At 34.6% G+C, this 19,782-nt stretch overlaps 1 protein-coding gene and 1 pseudogene across 1 annotated transcript; one reads left to right on the forward strand and one right to left on the reverse strand.

Annotated features, from left to right (window-relative positions):
• The first annotated feature begins 231 nt into the window (after positions 1–231).
• On the forward strand, positions 232–4,487 carry LOC121239439 (annotated as a pseudogene).
• Positions 4,488–5,961: 1,474 nt separating this feature from the next.
• LOC121238527 (MATH domain and coiled-coil domain-containing protein At2g05420-like) lies at positions 5,962–8,969 on the reverse strand. Its single transcript, XM_041135439.1, has 6 exons — positions 8,826–8,969; positions 7,765–7,894; positions 7,174–7,343; positions 6,761–7,040; positions 6,477–6,646; positions 5,962–6,350 (listed from the first exon to the last, which is right to left on the reverse strand). Exons 1-6 carry the CDS (start codon positions 8,830–8,832, stop codon positions 6,184–6,186), a joined length of 924 nt encoding a protein of 307 aa, XP_040991373.1. The 5' UTR covers positions 8,833–8,969; the 3' UTR covers positions 5,962–6,183.
• Positions 8,970–19,782: the final 10,813 nt, after the last annotated feature.

The raw sequence follows: 19,782 nt of genomic DNA on the forward strand, positions 1-19,782 counted from the left end.
ATCCAATAAATATTTATTACTCATAAAAAAGTCCATTATGGGGAGATTTTTTGTATATTTTTTTTGTATGTATGTGCATTATTTCTGTCATGGTTGTTCGGCTATATATTTTTTTTATGTGATTTTACTACCAACTAGCGTCCTGATCATGACTTTTATTTGGAAAACTTATTGTTATACAAACTCATTTCAAATTTTGCATTGGCCTTCGGAGTTCTGTGGAGTTCGATAATGGATTATCCCTTTTTTGAATATGCAGAAGTTTTGAAGGCTTCGATCATGTTTGGGCGTGGGCCAAAGAAGAGTGACAACACCAAGTACAATGAAATTCTTGGTGTTTCAAAAAGTAAAAGTAAAGATGATCAATTGAAGAAGGCATATAAAAAAGTTGCAATCAAGAATCATCCGGACAAAGGTGGTGATCCCGAGAGGCGGGTCCTCACACAGACACACACTTGTATATATACTGATATGTAAAAAATACCTTGTATATATGATGTATGTCATATGCTTGCCTTATTTGTCATGTTAGAGAAACTATTGGGCGTTATCTCTATATAGTGGTTGATAAACAATTCGTTCTAGGCTTAGTCATATATAGTTAATTTAGATCTTTGAGTGCTACTTTAAGAGTCTATTTATCCTGAAAGGGCTATACAACATTTTTTTGATCAGTAAATAAGAATTTTATTGATGAGGACTAGGCATAACCCAAGCACACGGGACATAGGCAAGAGCAACACCTAATCATGAATGACTAGGGATACAATCATGAGTGACTAGGGATATAAGGAAATCATGGATATTCAGACTATTGAAGTCTAATACAATCAACCAATGAAATAAAATATTAAAAAGAAAACTCTAAGCTTGTCTGCTGACTACTCACAATCTTCAAAGTTTCTATCTATCATAGGCAAATGGGAACCATCTTTCATATGGTTGATATTTGTGAGTAGCCATGCAAGCCCCTACAACTTGCTAGAAAATCAACTACCTTTCTAAGCATAACTCAAGCTACTCCTATCCTGACAAAGAATTCATTCCATAAGGTCATGGCAACCTCACAGTGGAGGAGTGAATGATTCACAGTCTCCCTACTCTTTTTACACGTGCAACATCACTCCACTATGATGATTCGGGGTCTCCGTAGGTTGTCTAATGTAAGTATCTTTCCCAAACAAGTTGTCCATACAAAAAAATCTGCTTTCATAAGTGTCTTAGGCCTCGTTTGCTTTCAGAAAATATCTCATCTCATCTCATCTCATCTCATCTAATCATTACAACTTTCTCAACTTCCAATATAAAATAAAATAAACAATTCAACTTTTTCAAATCTCAAAACAAAAATAATATTAAAAAATATATTCTAACAATATTTTATTCAACTTTTTAATTTTAATCTCAACTCATCTCATCTCATATCCGAAAACAAACGAGCCCTTAATCTTCTAGATAGTAGTACTCTTTCACGGGAATGAAATGTGTTGTTTGTGATAAGTACAACCTTTTTTTTTAAGTCGTGATAAGTACAACATTGATAAGAATATCTCAATCTCTGGGCTTTTTTAATCTTTATTTAATTCAGATCCAGTAAATCATTTTTTCAAGAAGCCCAAGAATGTATACTGGAGTTCACACCTTCTGATGAAAAACCTTACTGAAGTGGTTAAGATGGCCAACCTATGGATGTGTCATTCCGGCCACGTCTCTTGGTTGGCGTGCCTGACAAACATGCCCCTTTATAAGGCATTTTCACTCACATAGTGTTTTAAGGTTGCAATGTGGCATTTGCACAATATTATCGAGGAAAATGGGTTTACGTGGTTACATAAAAGAATAATTATGTTGATCATAATAGTTTGCAACTTTGCTATGTACAACTGGCATTTGCAACCGGCGTGTAACCGACTGATACAGTGGGTCCCACTTTCTCTTTTTTCTGTAATCCTTCCTCCCTTTTTTTCTCCCCTTCATTTTTCCGTTCAATGAAAAACGAAATTGTTCTCTACACCTCCATTTATTTCTCTATTAGTTTCACTGTACCCCAGGCCCCCTCTTCTTGTTGTCATCCCAGCAGCTTCTGTTGCAGCATTGATCAGCCCAACCACGATCCTCACAATTAGTTGCATAAGATTTCTCTTCTTTCACAATTAGTTAACCACAAATGGAATACTGAGTTGCTAAGCACCAGCAATGTTGAATTTTTTTATTTAGTTTGGGTTCGTGGAGAAGCTGAATGGGACTTTGTTATTGTGCATCACTTCGCTTGTTGAATTACAGACTTCGTTTCCTTTTTTAAAAGGAAGAATTCCCGTTTTTGGTATGTTAATTAATACAAATTTTCGTGGTTGTTCGTTCTTTTCTTCCAAACTGATACACTCTTACTACCCAGCTTGCCCCAGCCAATCATACAAGAGCAAAGAAGCAAAACTTTTGGGGGATCGGAGTTGAAAATAAAATAAAATAAAATACAGTGACATGTCACCAATGCCAGTTTCATGGATGAACATAATCTATCCAGATGAAAATTAAATGCGTGGAAGAAAAAACAGCCAAAGACAACTTTGACGTCGTAAAAATTAAATGCAGAGCGTGAGAGATGTGCAGTATAATAGATTATCTTTACATTGCCAAATAGGCAACCATTGATAGATATTTTACAGCCTACGAAATTACTAAAGCAAGTGAAAGAGGAGGAGAATTTAATTTAAATTTAAACTAAGCCTCCTTCGTCTTGGCATCGTAGTCATTCATAGCTCTGGTTCATGGGTTTGTGGGTTCATGACTCTTGGGTTCGAGGAGAAGACGAAGACCCACAAGCTTCGTGTAGAAGAGGGTTTCGATTCAATGAAGGCTGGCTTCGTAAGGGATAGGGATGGACTATGGAGGCTTTCTAACTTTCTACTAGGATGGAGGCAACTTCATCTTCGTTTGAATTAACGACGTCATTTTGCAATATGCCACATAAGACGCGGTGATGCGGCGGTTCCCCAAGTCGGTTGTAAGTAGAATTTTTGAATAGTTTGTACCTTTTGATGCATGCATTACTTGGTCTAATGTTATTTTACTCTTGAGAAGGGGGGTTGTCCCTAGTAACGGGCCCGACCGAGCAAGCCTAATCCACGAGATACAGGTGGGCCTAACAACAGCCTGGCAAAGCAAAGTCTGTATGAGGATAGGGTGACCCAGGTCAAGCCTAGAGGGTCAACAGCCCACAGAGCCCAGAGGGACAACGACAACGTGTGAAGCATGGGATTAGGACATGAGGCCCGTGATCACCTTAACTGGCAGACGAGTCATACGCGCCAACGACTGGACAAGACCTGGGAGGTGAGAGCACCTAACTAAGGCCAAGCCGCATTAATGAAGAACGGAGGTGGGCACATCACGACAAAGGCCCAGGGCTGTTAGCGGTCGCCATGACTAGGTATGGCTGGCTTGTCACCTGGCAAGGAGATGGCAGGAGAACATGGTCTCGATATGGAGCGATGCACCACAAACAACCTGACAAGGGACCACCTCCACCAAGTATAAATATTCCCCCTGGGGGGAAAACTCTTTGGCATATATACATTACTTTAATCCCAAGTGGTTGGCCTAAGTGGTGAAGGCCTTGGTCTTGGGATTGATACCTCCACCAGGTATCAATCCTTTGAGACCATACCTCATGGTGAAAAGCTAGCAATTTAACTAGTTCCATGTAGGAAAACTTTCGAGGGTGCGGTGCATGAGACCGAAGTTTACTCTGCAGGAGTTGGTCCGAAGGGTCCTGCCTTGGAGAGGTTTCCCTAAAAAAAAAAAAAAAAAAAAAAATTAGAAGCGCACACAAAATCCAAACTGACTTAGGCATCGGAGGTATCCCCCCAACACCCCGAGCCTATATTTCTCCCCTTCATTGCATGAACGGATCAACTTAGAATGGTGGAGTTGTTCAGGCTACGAAACACGACATTAACAACTCTCTTAACACTATTATGCTCGCATCCTGGATCAATTCAAGGAAATAGCTCAAGCCTATGATGTTCTCAATGATCCAGAGAAAAGAGAAATCTATGACCAATATGGTGAAGATGCTCTCAAGGAGGGAATGGGAGGAGTTGGTCCCTCTCATAATCCATTTGATATACATGAGGCATTTGTTGGCGGAGGAGCCTTTGGTGGTAAGAGAATATGTATATATACTCTTTTGAGATATCTGGCCTTTCATTCAAATAAATTTTTAATCGTAAGTGCATATTTTTCTGGTACTCTGATCCAGGTGGCGATAGCTCACGAGGAAGAAGTAGGAACATGGAGAGGATGTGGTGCATACTCTGAAGGTTTCTTTGGATGACCTGTACAATGGCAAATCAAAGAAACTCTCCCTTTCTAGGAATATCTTGTGCCAAAAATGTAAAGGGTATTTCCTCTATCTTAGCCCAAGTGCTTGTGTAAATGACTCAGAAAGACTACTCTATGATTTATTTTGGATTTTGATTCTTTAGATCAATACTTTCTAGTCTCCATCAAATCTCATATCGATACTTTCTTCATTCCAAAGAGCAATTTTTCCCAGTACTATTTGCAGCATGAAGTTGGGAAATGAAGTATATCAATTCTTTCTAGCACTCGCTTTGTTAGTGTGTTCAAAGTTGTTGCTCAAGAAATGAAGTAGTTTATTAAAATATGACCGTTAGAAAAATATATCCGTTGAAAAAATATGATCATTATAAAAAAAAAAAACTGTTAAAAAATTATATCCGTTAGAATAATATAAAAATTAATGTTCACTTTTTTAATAATGAATAAATATTTCAATTACCATTAGAATTATGACAATCAATAAAAATGCCAAAATCAATATTTTAATAGAATAGTGATAGACTTAGATAGTTTGTTATTTAGTTTTATTGAAAAGTGGCTAGCTAGGTTAGAAAAAATGAATTTTCTAATCAAATCTTAACTAAAGAATAGCTATGCCACTACTAATGCTCCGAGAAAGCACATGGGCACTATCTGAATTTTTTCTAGCTCTTTCTACTTTTGCCCCATTTGAATAGTACTAAAAGTGTTTCATTTAATTTCATTTAATCTTATCATTACAATTTTTTCAAATTCTCACACAAAATATAATAAACAATTCAATTTTTTTAAATCTCAAAACAATAATAATATTAAAAAATAATATTCTAATAATATTTATTCAACTTTTAACTTTCATATCAACTCACTATCTAAACGGCACATTGATCCTCTTTTTCTCTTTGGTATGATTCTATATCTCTTTAACATGTATTGTTGTGGAATTATTTAGGAGGTTTGACGATATCAGGATTTTTAATTGAATTTCCACGAGACGCAGCTTATTACGAGAAGAAAAATCTTGACCTGGGTTTTTTGACCGGACTCAACACAGAACACGTCAGTCGTCAGTTGTTGATCAAATCGAACATATTTGACCGGACTTATATTTTTTGTCTAATTAAACGAACGTCTTTATCGATTGTAATTGATTTTCATGACTTTTCCTTTCATAAATGCTATATGTTATTAAACTAACACGCTTAGATGTTGTTTAATTTGTGGGTACCTTAAAAATTATGTACATGGTAAGGTTTTTTTTTTTTTTTTTTTTTTTTTTTTTTTTTTTTTTTTTTTTTTTTTTTTTTTTTTTTTAAATTTAGTTCATGTTGGTGCCAAAAGTGAAGTTCCTCTTCATAATTACGAGGCAGCTAGCTGATACTTTGGAAATAGTCATTTGCATTTTAAGAATGTGATTTGTGCATTAAGTAGCTAGATGCAAACTGCTTGGTCGTCAACGAGCGACCAGCTGACCTATTTCAGGGTTTAAATAGATGTAATTTTATTAATTAATATTGATGCTTGTTATAACTTCATTAGCATCTGCACATTTACTGATAAAAAAACATACATATATAACACATCGATGTACGTAGTTAGCATGCATTAGCCATAACATATTCAAAAATCAAAAATCAAATTTATAAATTTCTACACATGCATGCTAGCTAGCACATAATTATTAGATCATTAGCATGATTCAATTTTATAAAAGCAACACATCCAAATAGTTCTCCCATCTCGGAAATATTACAGTATCTCCAACTGGCATGGATTCTAGCCATGCATACATGAGTTTCAAACTTAATGCCAAGTACTGTGTTTACGAGAAAACATTGATCAGGGACATTCAGAGTACACCTCAGTCTGGGACATGACCAGGATTTGAACTTCCACAATTAAAGTACCATTTTTTATGAAGCCCTTGGAGGCTTTATAGAGATCCTCCAAGGACATGAACGCCCCGTAGCCCCAATAATGGCTTGCGGTAGAAAAGGTGTGGTGAGCTGCAAGAGATTATTAAAGTCAGTAGTATATATATGACTGAGGTCTACGATTTGCAGTGCATTAATGTAACTAGAAGGATGTTTGAAAGTTGCTATAATCAAGCAGTTAAGAACAATGACATTCACCTCTTTTCTCGACGTCCTTGCCCTGCATGAGTTGGTCCACTACTCTCAGCTTGAATTCTGCATAAACTGTTTTCTTAGGTGGCCAGCTTTCCTCACCTACTAGCTCGAGAAATACGGAAAATGCCTTGCCCATGTGACTGTCATTTCCTTTTGGATAAACCTTTAACTTCCTGCATCAAATTAAGGGGAAAAAAGCAGAACTAAGTCCTAACAGTAAACTTTACCCATCTAAGTTTACTAGTTTATGATTTGGAAGGCAGCAATTAATATTAGAAAGTACATACCAATTCCTCTCCCCGACCTTGAAAGCCCTAGAATGATAGTAACTTTTATTCAGAGTTGCGAAGTTTTCCATCTTGTAAGTGTAAATGCCATTAGCAGGTTTCTTAAGCATGGAAAGACATTCCCACTTGCCACTGGGGCTATTAACAAAAACCTCTGCACCAAAAACACAAGTGTCTTCGACAAGGTATCCATTACAACTAGCCTTGAAATCTTCAAGGGAAAGTAACTGCCCAAAACCCCATTCTGTCTTGTTCTCATCAAAGCGCCTTACCTCAGAATCTATATATACAAATTATTCATGTGCATCATGTAATTGATAATAGTCATTTATAAATCATATTATTCTAATCCTAGAAAATTTCTATGTACACGTGTTAATTTGTGTGACATTTCAATTATGAAATTAAATTACCTTGGATAGTTAAGTATTTGTTGTGTTTCTGATCCAACACAAACAGTTTAAAGTTGACATCAACCCCCTGACCACGAGGAAGTTGTTCAGGGCCATCAATTGCCAAGTAGAGGGAGATATAACCATTTCCATGGTCGGTCATGTTTCCATTTGGAAAAAGGGACAATCTCCTGCAGGCATAAAACAACAGCTTTAATTTGATGAGCATCTTATATAATATGAATGGTTAATTATATGGCGAATGAAAGAAAAATCACAAGGTAATTAAGTGAAGGGGCAAACTAGACCTCTAGGAAGGAGCACAAAGAAGCTAAACAGAGGAGTTCCTTTAAAATAAATTCAGTGTCAAAAGTAGAAATTACGTGCATGGTCGAATTCATCATTTCCTGTTCGAATTGGTCAATTAATAGACCAATGTGAATTTAACACGTAGGCAGGCTTAATAACTAATGAAAAATATCAAACCATTGATCTTGGCTAATAAACTTACTGAGCTTATTATATGTATGTATGTATGTATGTATGTATGTATCTGACTTGTAAGTGATCAGTTAAAAGCGACGTATTGGAGCATTTGATGATCGGACTTACCATCTGTACTCCCCCGCTTCAAAGGAACTAGATTCATACTTCTCTTGATGTGCTTTGGATAGTAAGCTGTATGACAATATCTTCAATTTATAGTGAGCTGGCGCATAATCTCTCTTAGACCTTAAAATCCCTGAAAATGTCAACCATTCATGGTTAACTTGTACGTACCATCAAACAGGAGCACATTGGCAAAAATCACTGCCGTCATATATATGTTCAGCTAAGCCTTTTGATGAAATGTAAGAGAATTATGTTTGGTTTTGTAGAGGTTTTGAAAATGCTTGAGATTTTTTCAGGTTTTTCAGGTTGTTTATTGAATTTTGTGAAAGTAGATAGAAGAACTTGTACATATTTTTTAAAAATATATATATTTAATTTGTATTGTGTTTTGTGAAAGCGGATAGCTATAATCGAAAGATTGTTTGAATATAATTTATTTAGGATATATAGTTTCCAACAAATAAAAAATGAAATTTTGATTTTTGTGTTTTGTTTTCTATTTTAATTGAAATCTGGCTAAATAATTAGATGAAAAGATGAATTAGATCATTTTTATTTTTATTAAAAGATATTTGAATTCAACTTGAGTTTTTTTTTTTTTTTTTGAAGTGTTAACCAAAAATGACCTAAAATATTTCGAAAACAACAAGAACGAAAAGTGTTAAAAGTTTAGCCTGACTCATTTAGGTTTTAAGAAACAAAAATATTAGATCGACTACTAGCTAGCTAGGATCAAACTAGCCCAATTAATTTGTTACCTGATGATCCTAAACCTAAATCTATTTTCCTGCCAACCAAACTTCTGAAGAATAAATTAGATCAAATTCAAATCGGCAAGTATATATCTTAGTACGCATGTTTAGATGATCGTGATGCTATTGCTTAACCCTAATTGGGATCTATACAATTTATACGTACTATATGTGCAGATAATATATATATATACACACACACACACACACACACACATGACAGTCGAGATTGGAGAAAATTGGTCACATTTATGAAGAGAAAAAACAAGAGAAAAAAAATGGAACTAGCTAGGGAAGATAGAAACATACTGTCCATGGCAGAGTAAATAACTTCAAACGATATTTGAACTGCTAGAGAAGGAGGCCACAGATAGTGAGCAGGCAGGCATAGATCTGGGATTTCTATTCAACCATCTTGGCTTTAAAAGATAGGAGTAGCTTATTTCAAATACTAATTTTATATTTAATTCCAATGTTAGGTGACTTGCATGGGTATATATGGCCGTAGAAACTATATATATATATATATATATATATATATATATATTTATATATATGCGCGTTAGTCCACAATCTTGACCCGCAAGCTTAGCAGCCAATCTTAACCGTTTAGTTAGGGTGGTGGGCCCAATGAGACATGATCTTTCCGCTCTTTAGCTCACTGTAACCTGGGTGACAGCGTCAATGCCATGGACGAGGATTTCCTACTATTTTTTACACAAATACCTTTTAAAATTTAAACAGATCAAATAAATACAATATATTAATCTTATATTAAGTATAAGTGGAAGAATCAATTACATGTGGACACATGGATAGGCTCCTTGTGGACATGGTTCTATAAATGCAACGTACGGCTGTGATGCAGGCATAGACAACCACTATGTTTAAAGGTACAGGCTACAGCTATCAATGGTTGATCGAGCAGCTTGAGTTCCAATTTTCAAGTAGTTGTGAATTGTTTATAAAAAGGTAAAGGGAGTGTGAACCGGAAACTAATGAAGGTTTGGGATGAATTATTGGTACCGAATAGAATATAACTAGTTAGTGGATAGGCCACCCTTTTTTTTTTTTTTTTTTTTTTTTTTTTTTTTTTTTTTTTTTTTTTTTTTTTTTTGGCCTTACTAAATATTTGTTTCCGGCCATTCCATAAAACTCCTAAGAAAATAGGTGGTTGCTTGATTGTGGAGAAATATTCGGGTGCTGATATTTGAGAAAATGAATGATCGTGTACGTGAAGAATAGAACTGATCATAATAATTTTTAAAAAAGGAACGTTTTTATAAAATAATTTATAAAAATATCATCATTGAACCAAAAAAAAAAAAAAAAAAAAACACATTCATTTTTAAACATGGTTGTATAACTTAGTCTTTTAGATATTCATGTCTAAGTCAATTTCTTTCACTTAAATCTAAAGTGAGTTTTGTCCGCTAAAATATCATGTACTTTATTCACGTCGTCAACATTAATTCCAACTCTATGTTGTGATTTTTTTAGGCTTAAAATCCGAGCGCAGTACTCCTCCAATTACAGCGTGTATTTATATATAATTAGCGAAGAGCAAACTCATTTTTTTTAAATGGGTTCGTGCATATATGCGTACTTGCATTAATCATACACAAGGTCGTTTGAAATAGGGCTTTGCTAGATACAAGCGAGTTCGTGCACCATATCGCGTACCAATGATTTTTTTTATTTAAAAAAAATGAAAAAAAATTTTTTAAGAGAAGAAGAAAATCTCCTATATCATAAAAATTATTTTCATCTTTAATTCATATCGTTTCATTAAACATATGTATTATATATTAATATTGGTGCACGAATTGGTGCACAAACTTACTTGCAATAAGATTTTTCCTTTGAAATATATTGACGAAATATATATATATATATATATATATATATGCTTTTAAATTTACGTTTGATGTAGTAATTACGTGCCCAAATCCTTGAATTGTACCATTTACCAAATCCTTGAATTTATACGTACAAAATCCAACAAACTTGAGTTTTATTGGCCACCGGCAGCCACACCGGGCTCATTGTTGGAGGCCTGCATGACCCGCATGGGTGCACGGGTGCACGTTACATGCACCCGTATGCCACTGTGCATGCGATCCACAGTGGGTTCTTGTGCTACGTGCACATGAGTGCCTATGGCGAGAAGGTGCTCTCCCTGTTTGAAATCCAGGGTGCATACATATCATGTGCTACGTGCACAGTGCACCCAGCTGTATTAGGGAAGGAAGGCCATCTCGCCCATTGTTTTACAACCATGCGCATTCAAAAGACAAAAATAAATTATATCGATCAGAACATAGAAAACATATGATTACACTATAAATCATCGGCTCATCTCCTTAATTGACACCATGATCTCTTCAAAACAAACAATTATTCATGTCCATGGCACTGAAACCTGCTTATGGCAATCCTATCGAGTCCAGGACCGGATGGGTCACCTCATCCCACCATTCGAGCTGGCCAAGGTACTTGCACTTCACCATGACTTCCGAGTCACAGGCATTTAAGCGAAGACATGGTCAAACTTTATATTAATAATTAAGTTAATATTTTCCTTAATTTATGTTATTTAGAACACATAAATGCTAGATGCCTAGAATTTATATGATTTAATTTATGAATATGCATGCAAACAAATAAAAAATGTGACTTCTACATATGATTTTTCTTTATATATATTTCCATGTTTATATAATGCATTTAAAGGATCAAGTTATTTGGATATTTGTACAAAGCATTTTATGGTATTTGAGAAATATCATGGATTATGGTATTGAGAAAAATGGATTTTCTTCAGTTATAGAAGGAGGTTTCCTTCGGTTGTAGAAGGAATATAGATGCCAGTTGGGAACTGAGCATAATGATCACAAATCAACCAGTAGTTGGATATTTACATTTGGTGGATGAGTAATCTCCTGAAATCAAATGTGCAAACATTCATAACTTACTCAACTATGACGACTAAGTTTATAGCATTGACTTCTTGTAGCAAAGAGGTAGAGTGACTAAGAAATTATTTGTAGAGGTCTCAGATTTGGCCAAAATCAATGCCACCAACATCTTTGCATTATGACAATCAAACTATATTGTCACGGGCCTAAGCCATATATATAATAGCAAGTCAAAGCATATTAAGTCAATTACTCACAGATTGAGTAATTATAATTGATTTTATAAGATATTGCTAGAACTGGCATATCTATTAATTAAAGAACTTGCAACAGATTTGATGTGGGACATCAAAGGGATGGGTTTAAAGCCAAAACAATAAAATCACCAATAATGGAAACTCAACTCAACTTTTGAACATATCATGACTTGGGTTCGATGAGCAAAGTACATTATATGTTCGTGGTTTGCAAGCATTATGATATTAAAATTAGTTTGAAAACTAATTTACCATCCCAAAGTTTTAAGTGCTTAGTACTGTAATGAATTAAATGTGAGGTTGGACAATAAGCTCTTAATATACTTATAACATGGCTATGTTAAAGTGTTTAGTTACAGGACACTTTCAATAAGTCTTCCTATATTAGTGTTGGAGGTGGTGCCGCCTCCTATACGAATTAGGCTTTGTCTCTAGAGCACTCATGAAACCAAGATATAGACACAAGGTCAATCCACGTGTCGGTTTTTATGAACTATCCGAAGAGAAGAAAATTTATATGTGAGATATATTCGGCTAATCGTATAGAATCACTAGTTGAAAGCATCTCTACTATGCCATTCTTATTAGCTTTGATTTATTTTCACTATGTGAAGGTTCAAGTCTAAAAGACACCTTCATTTATGTATAAGTTTTCCTATTCTAACTAGGATATATTTTGAAAATGGGGGGGAGGGGGATTGTTAGAAATATTTTTAAAATAATATATATTATATTTATTATTAATAATATATTGAGATTTATTTTTAGAAGTTGTGAATTATTTTGGAAATAGAGAAATTAAGGAAAGTTTATAAGAAATTTATAAGCTATTGCTTATAGTTATAATATTTTGGGTCTGCATTACAAGTCAAATTAGATACTTGGCTTGGTGGTGTAGAACACTTAAATTGATCAAGTGGATAGAGGTTCGAAACACAATAAGATACGTTTTTAAGATTTTTATTGTGGAAAAGGGCTGGGACACAATCAACCCATGTATCTGTGCGGCCCAAGGCGTTTGGCACACAGCCACACAGGTGCTTGCAAATAAAATGCAAAAGGTGCATTGGTTGGGAGTTGAAATTGGGCAAGGGGGATGGAGGGAAGCAATGTGACCGTTGGACTAGATCCAACAATTGTGTCACTTGGTAATAGGCATAATAAATATACCTGTTCGGATCAGATTTTAGAAAAATGAAAAGTTACAGCTTTTCATTCACATTCTTTGGCCCTCTATAAATAGACCTATTGGCTTACAAATTTTAACATAGAATTATAGAATGGAAAGAAGGCAATTTAAATTCTATCTCTCTCAAAAGTTTTCATTTATTCAAAACTTATCATTACGATCTGTTCATTATGAGGGTATTCAGGGTATAATTTCGTGTATGCATAACGTAATTAGATAAATAGACTTGTTCTAGATTTCATTGTATCTTAGAGGCAAGTTTGCTTGTAACCCATGTACATATCATTATTGATAGGAGTGAATATTGTCTTAAGGAAAAAGATATTTGTAACACGCTTTAAAGCAAACTTTTCTCTCATTATTTTCTGTTTTGTAGCCCATTTTGCACCAACAATTTATTCGATTGATCCAATCATTCAAAGTCATTCAGGTACTAGTGATGAAGTTGATCATGGGTTAGAGCACTCGCATTGGCCAAGTTAAGGTATAGATTTAGCTAATATCATCATTATTTGAGCCACATTGAATTAGTCAAACTAAATTTATCCACCATGTGAGCTACAATAAATCTATCCCACAAGTCATATATGACTCGCACTGTAGCAGAGTCAAATGTGTTTTTTATTATTTTTTCATAGACCCTACTTCATCTGTTTCTTTCCCGCTACTCCTTCATGTTCTCTCCCTCCTTTTGTGCTCCTTCACTCCACCTCGTCTCCATCATCAGGTCGTCCCCATCGCCAACTCCTCTCTGTCGCCAGTGAAGTTTTCGTCATCTTCTCCACTCTCTCAAAATTTCTTCCTCACGGGGTCAATTTGTTCTTCACGGAGGAAAAGTTTTCTCCAAGTCCCAAAATTTCTTCTCCACACCTTGTTCTTCATAGCTCATTCTTTGGTAATTTTTCTTGTGATTGTGCCTCCATCACCGATGCAACTCCTCCATCCACTTACATCGGCATTGCTTGAACTCCTCCATCATCCACGCTGCCATCTTTGTTTCGCCATTTTCTACATCTTAATTTTGCCATTTTCATAAACTCATTTAGCTTTATTGCATCTTGGGTTCATTTATCTCCTCTTCTTTACACAAAGCTTTTCAATTAGTGATGCACCACTTCCAATCACCACATAGAGCTCCTCTATCAAGGGTAAGAATCAAGACCTTATATCGATTCAAATTTATATTACTAGTTTGTGACTTTAAGTGAGATTTGGGTTGATTTCTCATATGCTCTTCTTTTGGGTTTTTGTTTATTGGTTTGTGCTTATTTGAAGCTGGATAGATTTTAGAGATTTTAGGTTCTTTTTAATGGATTGATTTTAGGGATGTTATTTAGAGATCTCGATGTGAGGATGAGGGGGGTGCAAAGAAAGGTTGGTGAAGCTTTGGACCTTTATTTTTTTATTTTTATTTTTTTAATCCGAGGATGAGGCTAACTGAAAGCAACATATTGAAAAAGAAATAGTTGTAGAGAATGGAAAATGTTGTCCAATTTTTGTGCCTGTAATCTCCTTTGAACCTGGTGAAGTTGTTGGTCCCAATGAGCATGAAAAGGAAGAGAAACTTTGGTGTTATATATTTGTGGTTCAAGTGATGAAACCTTATTTTGTTGTTTGTTTGGTTATAATCGATTGAGTTGTTGTTAAACTTGTTATATGAGTTATTTGGCAAATATGTGTAGTTGTTGTTGTTTGGACATTTAGGCTATAAAAAGTGGATTAAAAATGAAGTAGGAGTTGGTTCAATATCATGTAGACACCTCACTTTTTTATTATATATGATGAGGACTTAACAATGTTGAAAGACTAACATGTATATTAAATTTCTCTAAGGAGGAATTTGTTACAGTTTTTAAGTGACTTTATACTTGTCTTTTTTGGGTCATACTTTTGTCTTTCATGCTTCAAAGAAACATGAATGAGATAATAAAGTCTTACGATAGCAAAAGGCATTAAGGGACTAATGGTCAGAGAAGAGGGGAAGAGAGTTCACAACCGTATGAAAGAACTCAAAATTGCAACTGAGAAAGGTTTTAGCGAAGATGGTTCTTCCACAAGGCACTCTCTGAATTTGCATCAAAGCTGGCCTTTAATACTAACTAGTTGAGAGAGAGAGCACTAAGTGTAGGCGATTGTAGTTTTCTCGCTCTTTCTACCATTGGTCCTTTTTTTCCTCAAGAGTTCAGTTCTATATCATTTTATCATGTGTTATAGTTGAATTCAAAAGGTTTGACAGAATTACGAATCTTAGGTCTCGTTTGGTTACACAGATAAGATGAGATGAGATGAGATGAGATGGGATGAAAGATAAAAGTTGAATAAAATATTATTAGAATATAATTTTTTAATATAATTTTTATTTTGGAATTTAAAAAAATTGAATTCTTTATTGTATTTTGTGCGGGAGTTTGAGAAAGTTATAATGATTAGATGAGATGAGATGATTTGTACAACCAAATGAGACCTTAATATTAATTTTTTGTGCCTTGGTGGTTGTCTTTTATGTGACTCTTATTACAAGGAAAGTTTTCAGTTGGATTTTTGCCCTAAACCTTTCGAGAAATTAAGGTAGCTGACTGGTGGCTTCGACATAAACATCGACACATGTAACATCATAACACCCACGTTATAATATTGATGTGGTTAGTTGTGATTTCCGCCCCTTTTAGGCGAAAATATTTGTGATGACCCAAAGTCGCCGTAAAAGCTCTTTTTTGTGGCGAATTTTTTCGATCGCTAGAACAAAAATGCGGCTAAAGTAAATTGTAGTCTCTTGCGTCCAAAACTTACTCGCGCCAATTGTTTTTGGCCACAATCGAATGGACTAAACTACAGTGAACCAACTTTCTTCATGCACGTCTGTGGAGGCGCGTCAATTTCTTCTCTATTCACTATGCCTTTCTCATCAGTTTTTGTCTCAAGGTGATTTTCAGATCCTCAACAAGTATGGCCTGGTTTGGTTAAGTAAACTAAACTATCTCATCTCATCTTATCTCATATAATCATTACAACTTTTTCAAACTCACACACAAAATATAATAAACAATTCAACTTTTTTAAATTTCAAAACAAAAATTATATTAAAAAATTATATTTTAACAATATTTTATTCAACTTTCAACTTTTATCTCATCTGTGTAACCAAATGAAGACTAATACTGCATTCATCCCCTATTCTGAGTAAAGCGGCCATGCAGTTAATGGTACCCCATCGACGATACTCTCCAAGGTCAAGTTTCAGCCGCAGTGGGTTAAAGAACCCATTGGTTGATATTGTTTCTAGTTTTGAAGAAAGAGTAGGAATAAAAAATAAAGTTTTGATATTCATTATCCCCACATACCACACACCACACTTTTTTATTTTTATTTATTTTTACTTTATTCTTCTTAAACTAATTGAGTTTTTTTGCTCATCATCCATACACCACACATTTAGTACGAAAAAAATAAAAAATTATATGTGGTGTGTAGTGTGTAGTGTAAGGGTGATAAGTATAATTTGTCTAACAAATATATCTAAATATATTATAAAAAAAATCAAAAGAATAATTTAGGTCCCGTTTGGTTTTAAAGATTATCTCATCACAACATCTAAATACCATTCAAACTCAAACACAAATATTTTTCCTAAAGTTTTAAATTTTCAGATTTTTCAACTTTTCCAAATTTTTAAATAAAATACAAAAAAGAATTCAACTTTCTTTAAATTTTAAAATAAAAACTATATTAAAAAATTATATAATAAGTGCATGTTAGGGCTTATAGCGGATAACTTAAGTAATAAGTTCTACAATTAAAAAGTTATTTACCGTTTAGTAACCATATGCTTAAAACACTTTCAATCATGTTACATTTGTTTGAAACAAATTAAAAAGGTAATTTTGAAGTAAAAATGATGATTATTTAAATTTTTAAAGACTATAACCATTTTAATGAAAGTTTGAAAATTGTAATTATCTGAAAGTTGTATGGGCATTTTCGTCTATTGATAGTCTTTTTAAAATTCGAATTATGTTCTGCATTATTCGGAAAAATACTTTTGAGAAAAAACATCAAAATGATATATGTTTTTTTCTCAAACGTACTTTTTAGTTTATTTGAGATTAAAAGTACTTTGATATGTAACACCTAAACAACCTAATTTTTCTATTATAAAGCTTATAAACCGATTTAAATACTTTTTAATACTTTTAACACAATACCAAAAGCTTTTAATCCATCCGATGCATCCACTATGGTTATTTCGTATCCTCCTTTTTCTTTGCGTATTATTTTGCTTACTATACCCGTTGTTGTAGCATTATAAATATTATTGTTACTCTTGCTACCGTCGGGATAAATCTGACCCCTTCCCCTGTTCCCGCCTACATATATGAGATATTTTAAGAAGTGAACATCTTTCTTAGTAGTGGGGTCTGGAGAAAGAATAAGAAATATTACTTTGCTATATTTCTGACCAAGAACAGGACCTATCACAAGAATATTGTTTTTAGTAGGGCGATAGTTCTGAAAAGACAGATTGCCTATCTTTTCTTTAATCTCGGGTGAAGTACGATCGGGAGGGGCTAATTCAAACCCCTCAGGTAAAATAAGAACATCCCCTTTTAATAATATTCAACTTTTTTTTCTTTCAAAGTCTTATGAAAATTTTAAGGAAAACTGATAGGACACAAAAATATTACATAAAAGTAAACTCACAAATTGACATGATTTCATGTGATCCGTTAGATCTATTTTATACTAAAAGTAACTTTACAATCTGACGCACTGCATCAAGTCACATCTGTTTGTAGATTTATTTTTGTGAGTTCCTCTTTGGAACAACCCATCTACTAAATGCAAAATAACAGCTCGCCAATTACAGTAAGACATGTAGGATAGTGGCCTAAATGCACACTACAAAACATACACCTAATTAAAACCTTGGACAGTTGAAAAATTGCTTCTTGCAAAGAGAGAACATTCTCCTGTAAGAAGAGAAAACGTAGAAATGGCATATTTATAAGGACAATTAAGTCTAGAATGAACAAACACGAACAAGAATTATTATAAATTTTAGAAATTGCCAAAAGTTGTTGACAAAATAAGCCTGGTCTTCTTCTAGTATTGTTCCCCGAGGATAACCATTCCATTAATGGCAAAGACAAGCTTTTCTCCTCTCCATATTCTTCTTCATCATCTTCTTCTTCGTCGAAATTTGGAATTAGAAGCAGCAGCTCCAACTTTATCCTCTCTAAAGCCCAATACACCATTTCTATTTGCACCTTGTTCATCTTCATCACCTTCCTTCTCTTCACTCTCTGCACTTTTGAACCCACCACCACTTCTAGAACCCACCCAACCTCCCCTCAAAGATTCCTATCCCAAAATCCTCAGCCTTCAAATTACATTAACAACCCCAAATCCAAATCCAAGAATATAACAAGAAATTTATATTTCCTAAAATAAATAGCCGAAATGAATATTATTAAGTACATAAACAAATAATTAAGGATCTGTAAGCCTCATGGTAAAAATGTAAAATATTTTGAGCAGCTCTATCACAACTAGATTATCAAAAACCCATACGGCTAGAGCCACAGATCTAGCGAGTGCGAGATGGTTGGAAACGGCACCGCTCTCGGCTAGTCATGGTGCTTCGGAGGACCCGGGAGACGGCGACGGAGGAGATGGAGCAGCCAAGTGAGGAAAAGGAGCAGAAAATAGGGGTGCTTTGGAGGACAAGAGAGATGACAACGAAGGAGATGGAGCAGAAACTGGGAACGGGAGAAGATTGAGGAGTTTTGTGAGAAATTGATCTGGTGTAGAAAGGTGAAGGTCATGTAAATTAAATGACTTATGTGAAAGGTTGTTATTGGAGGGCTGTTATTTGAGTTTGGACAACCCGACCCGCTGAACGGTTTTTTCTATATTTGTGTAATCCATTTGTGACTCAAGTATTTCTCAATTTTAAGTCAAATCATTTTACTTGATGAAATATCTTATTACTGTCCCACAAATTTCTCATCACGTCAACGCATAACAACGAAACGAGGCAAAACTTCGAAATCCTTTCTGCATCTGAGAGAGAGAGACTAGAGGGTACCATCCATATTCTCTCTCTAAGCTCGTAAGATATCTTTCTTTGTACTTTCTTTCCCAGGAAGCCTATTCATTCGTCAAAAGCTCATATTTTTCTCGTCTTTCAATTAGATTTGAATGAAATTAGGGAGTTCTTATGGCTTGTTGGGAAAATTTTAATTTCTATGTTCAGAATTATTATATAAGATGCTTGCTACTAGGTAACAAATTGATGATCATATCTGCGTAAATTTGTAAAGAAACTTACCGAATTTCCGTAACCCCCATCTCCATCAGGCATAAGCACTTGTTTGAAATTTTATATCTCAGTACAATATTAGAGTGTAGACCCACTTATTCCGATCCGTAACCCCCATTTTGTATATAGATGGGATCTTTCCTTTTATTTTTGTTGGCGTATCCATAGCTTATGTTTGATGAAGTCTAAATGCTAGGTTTGGTAGGATGAGAAATGGACGACTATTGCCCTATTCTTGCCTTTAATGGTTAATAATGCCTTTAGTACTGGATTTGGTTGCGAGGTTGGTCTGCTACCGTCTATTGTTATTTAGTTTCAGTCTTCTTCCTTGTGAATTGTTATGATTACTTGAAATTCTTCAAGTTTATTGGGGACTTTTCTTTGTCAATCATTACTCTCAATTACTAATGGAATTGGCATATTGAGATTTCTTCTAAATCAAAAATAATATATTCATCTAGAGTAGCTAGCGTTCCTGGAAGAAAATTGTTGGAAACTTTTCTGGGGAGCTGATCTTCGCCTTCTTTATGGGTGTTCCTCAAGTACTCGAGTTGGGCCTTTTGCGCTTATCCAATAAATATAT

The sequence above is a fragment of the Juglans microcarpa x Juglans regia genome, chromosome 7D (genome assembly GCF_004785595.1).
Source record: "Juglans microcarpa x Juglans regia isolate MS1-56 chromosome 7D, Jm3101_v1.0, whole genome shotgun sequence".
NCBI classification, from domain to species: Eukaryota; Viridiplantae; Streptophyta; class Magnoliopsida; order Fagales; family Juglandaceae; genus Juglans; species Juglans microcarpa x Juglans regia.

What these genes read in the sequence shown, in the direction of transcription:
- LOC121238527 (XM_041135439.1), bottom strand. An exon ending in GAAGCGGGGGAGTACAGATG is followed by an intron (nt 7,344 to 7,764) that starts GTAAGTCCGATC and finishes TTATGCCTGCAG; the next exon opens with GAGATTGTCCCTTTTTCCAA. An exon ending in CAAGGACGTCGAGAAAAGAG is followed by an intron (nt 6,351 to 6,476) that starts GTGAATGTCATT and finishes AATCTCTTGCAG; the next exon opens with CTCACCACACCTTTTCTACC.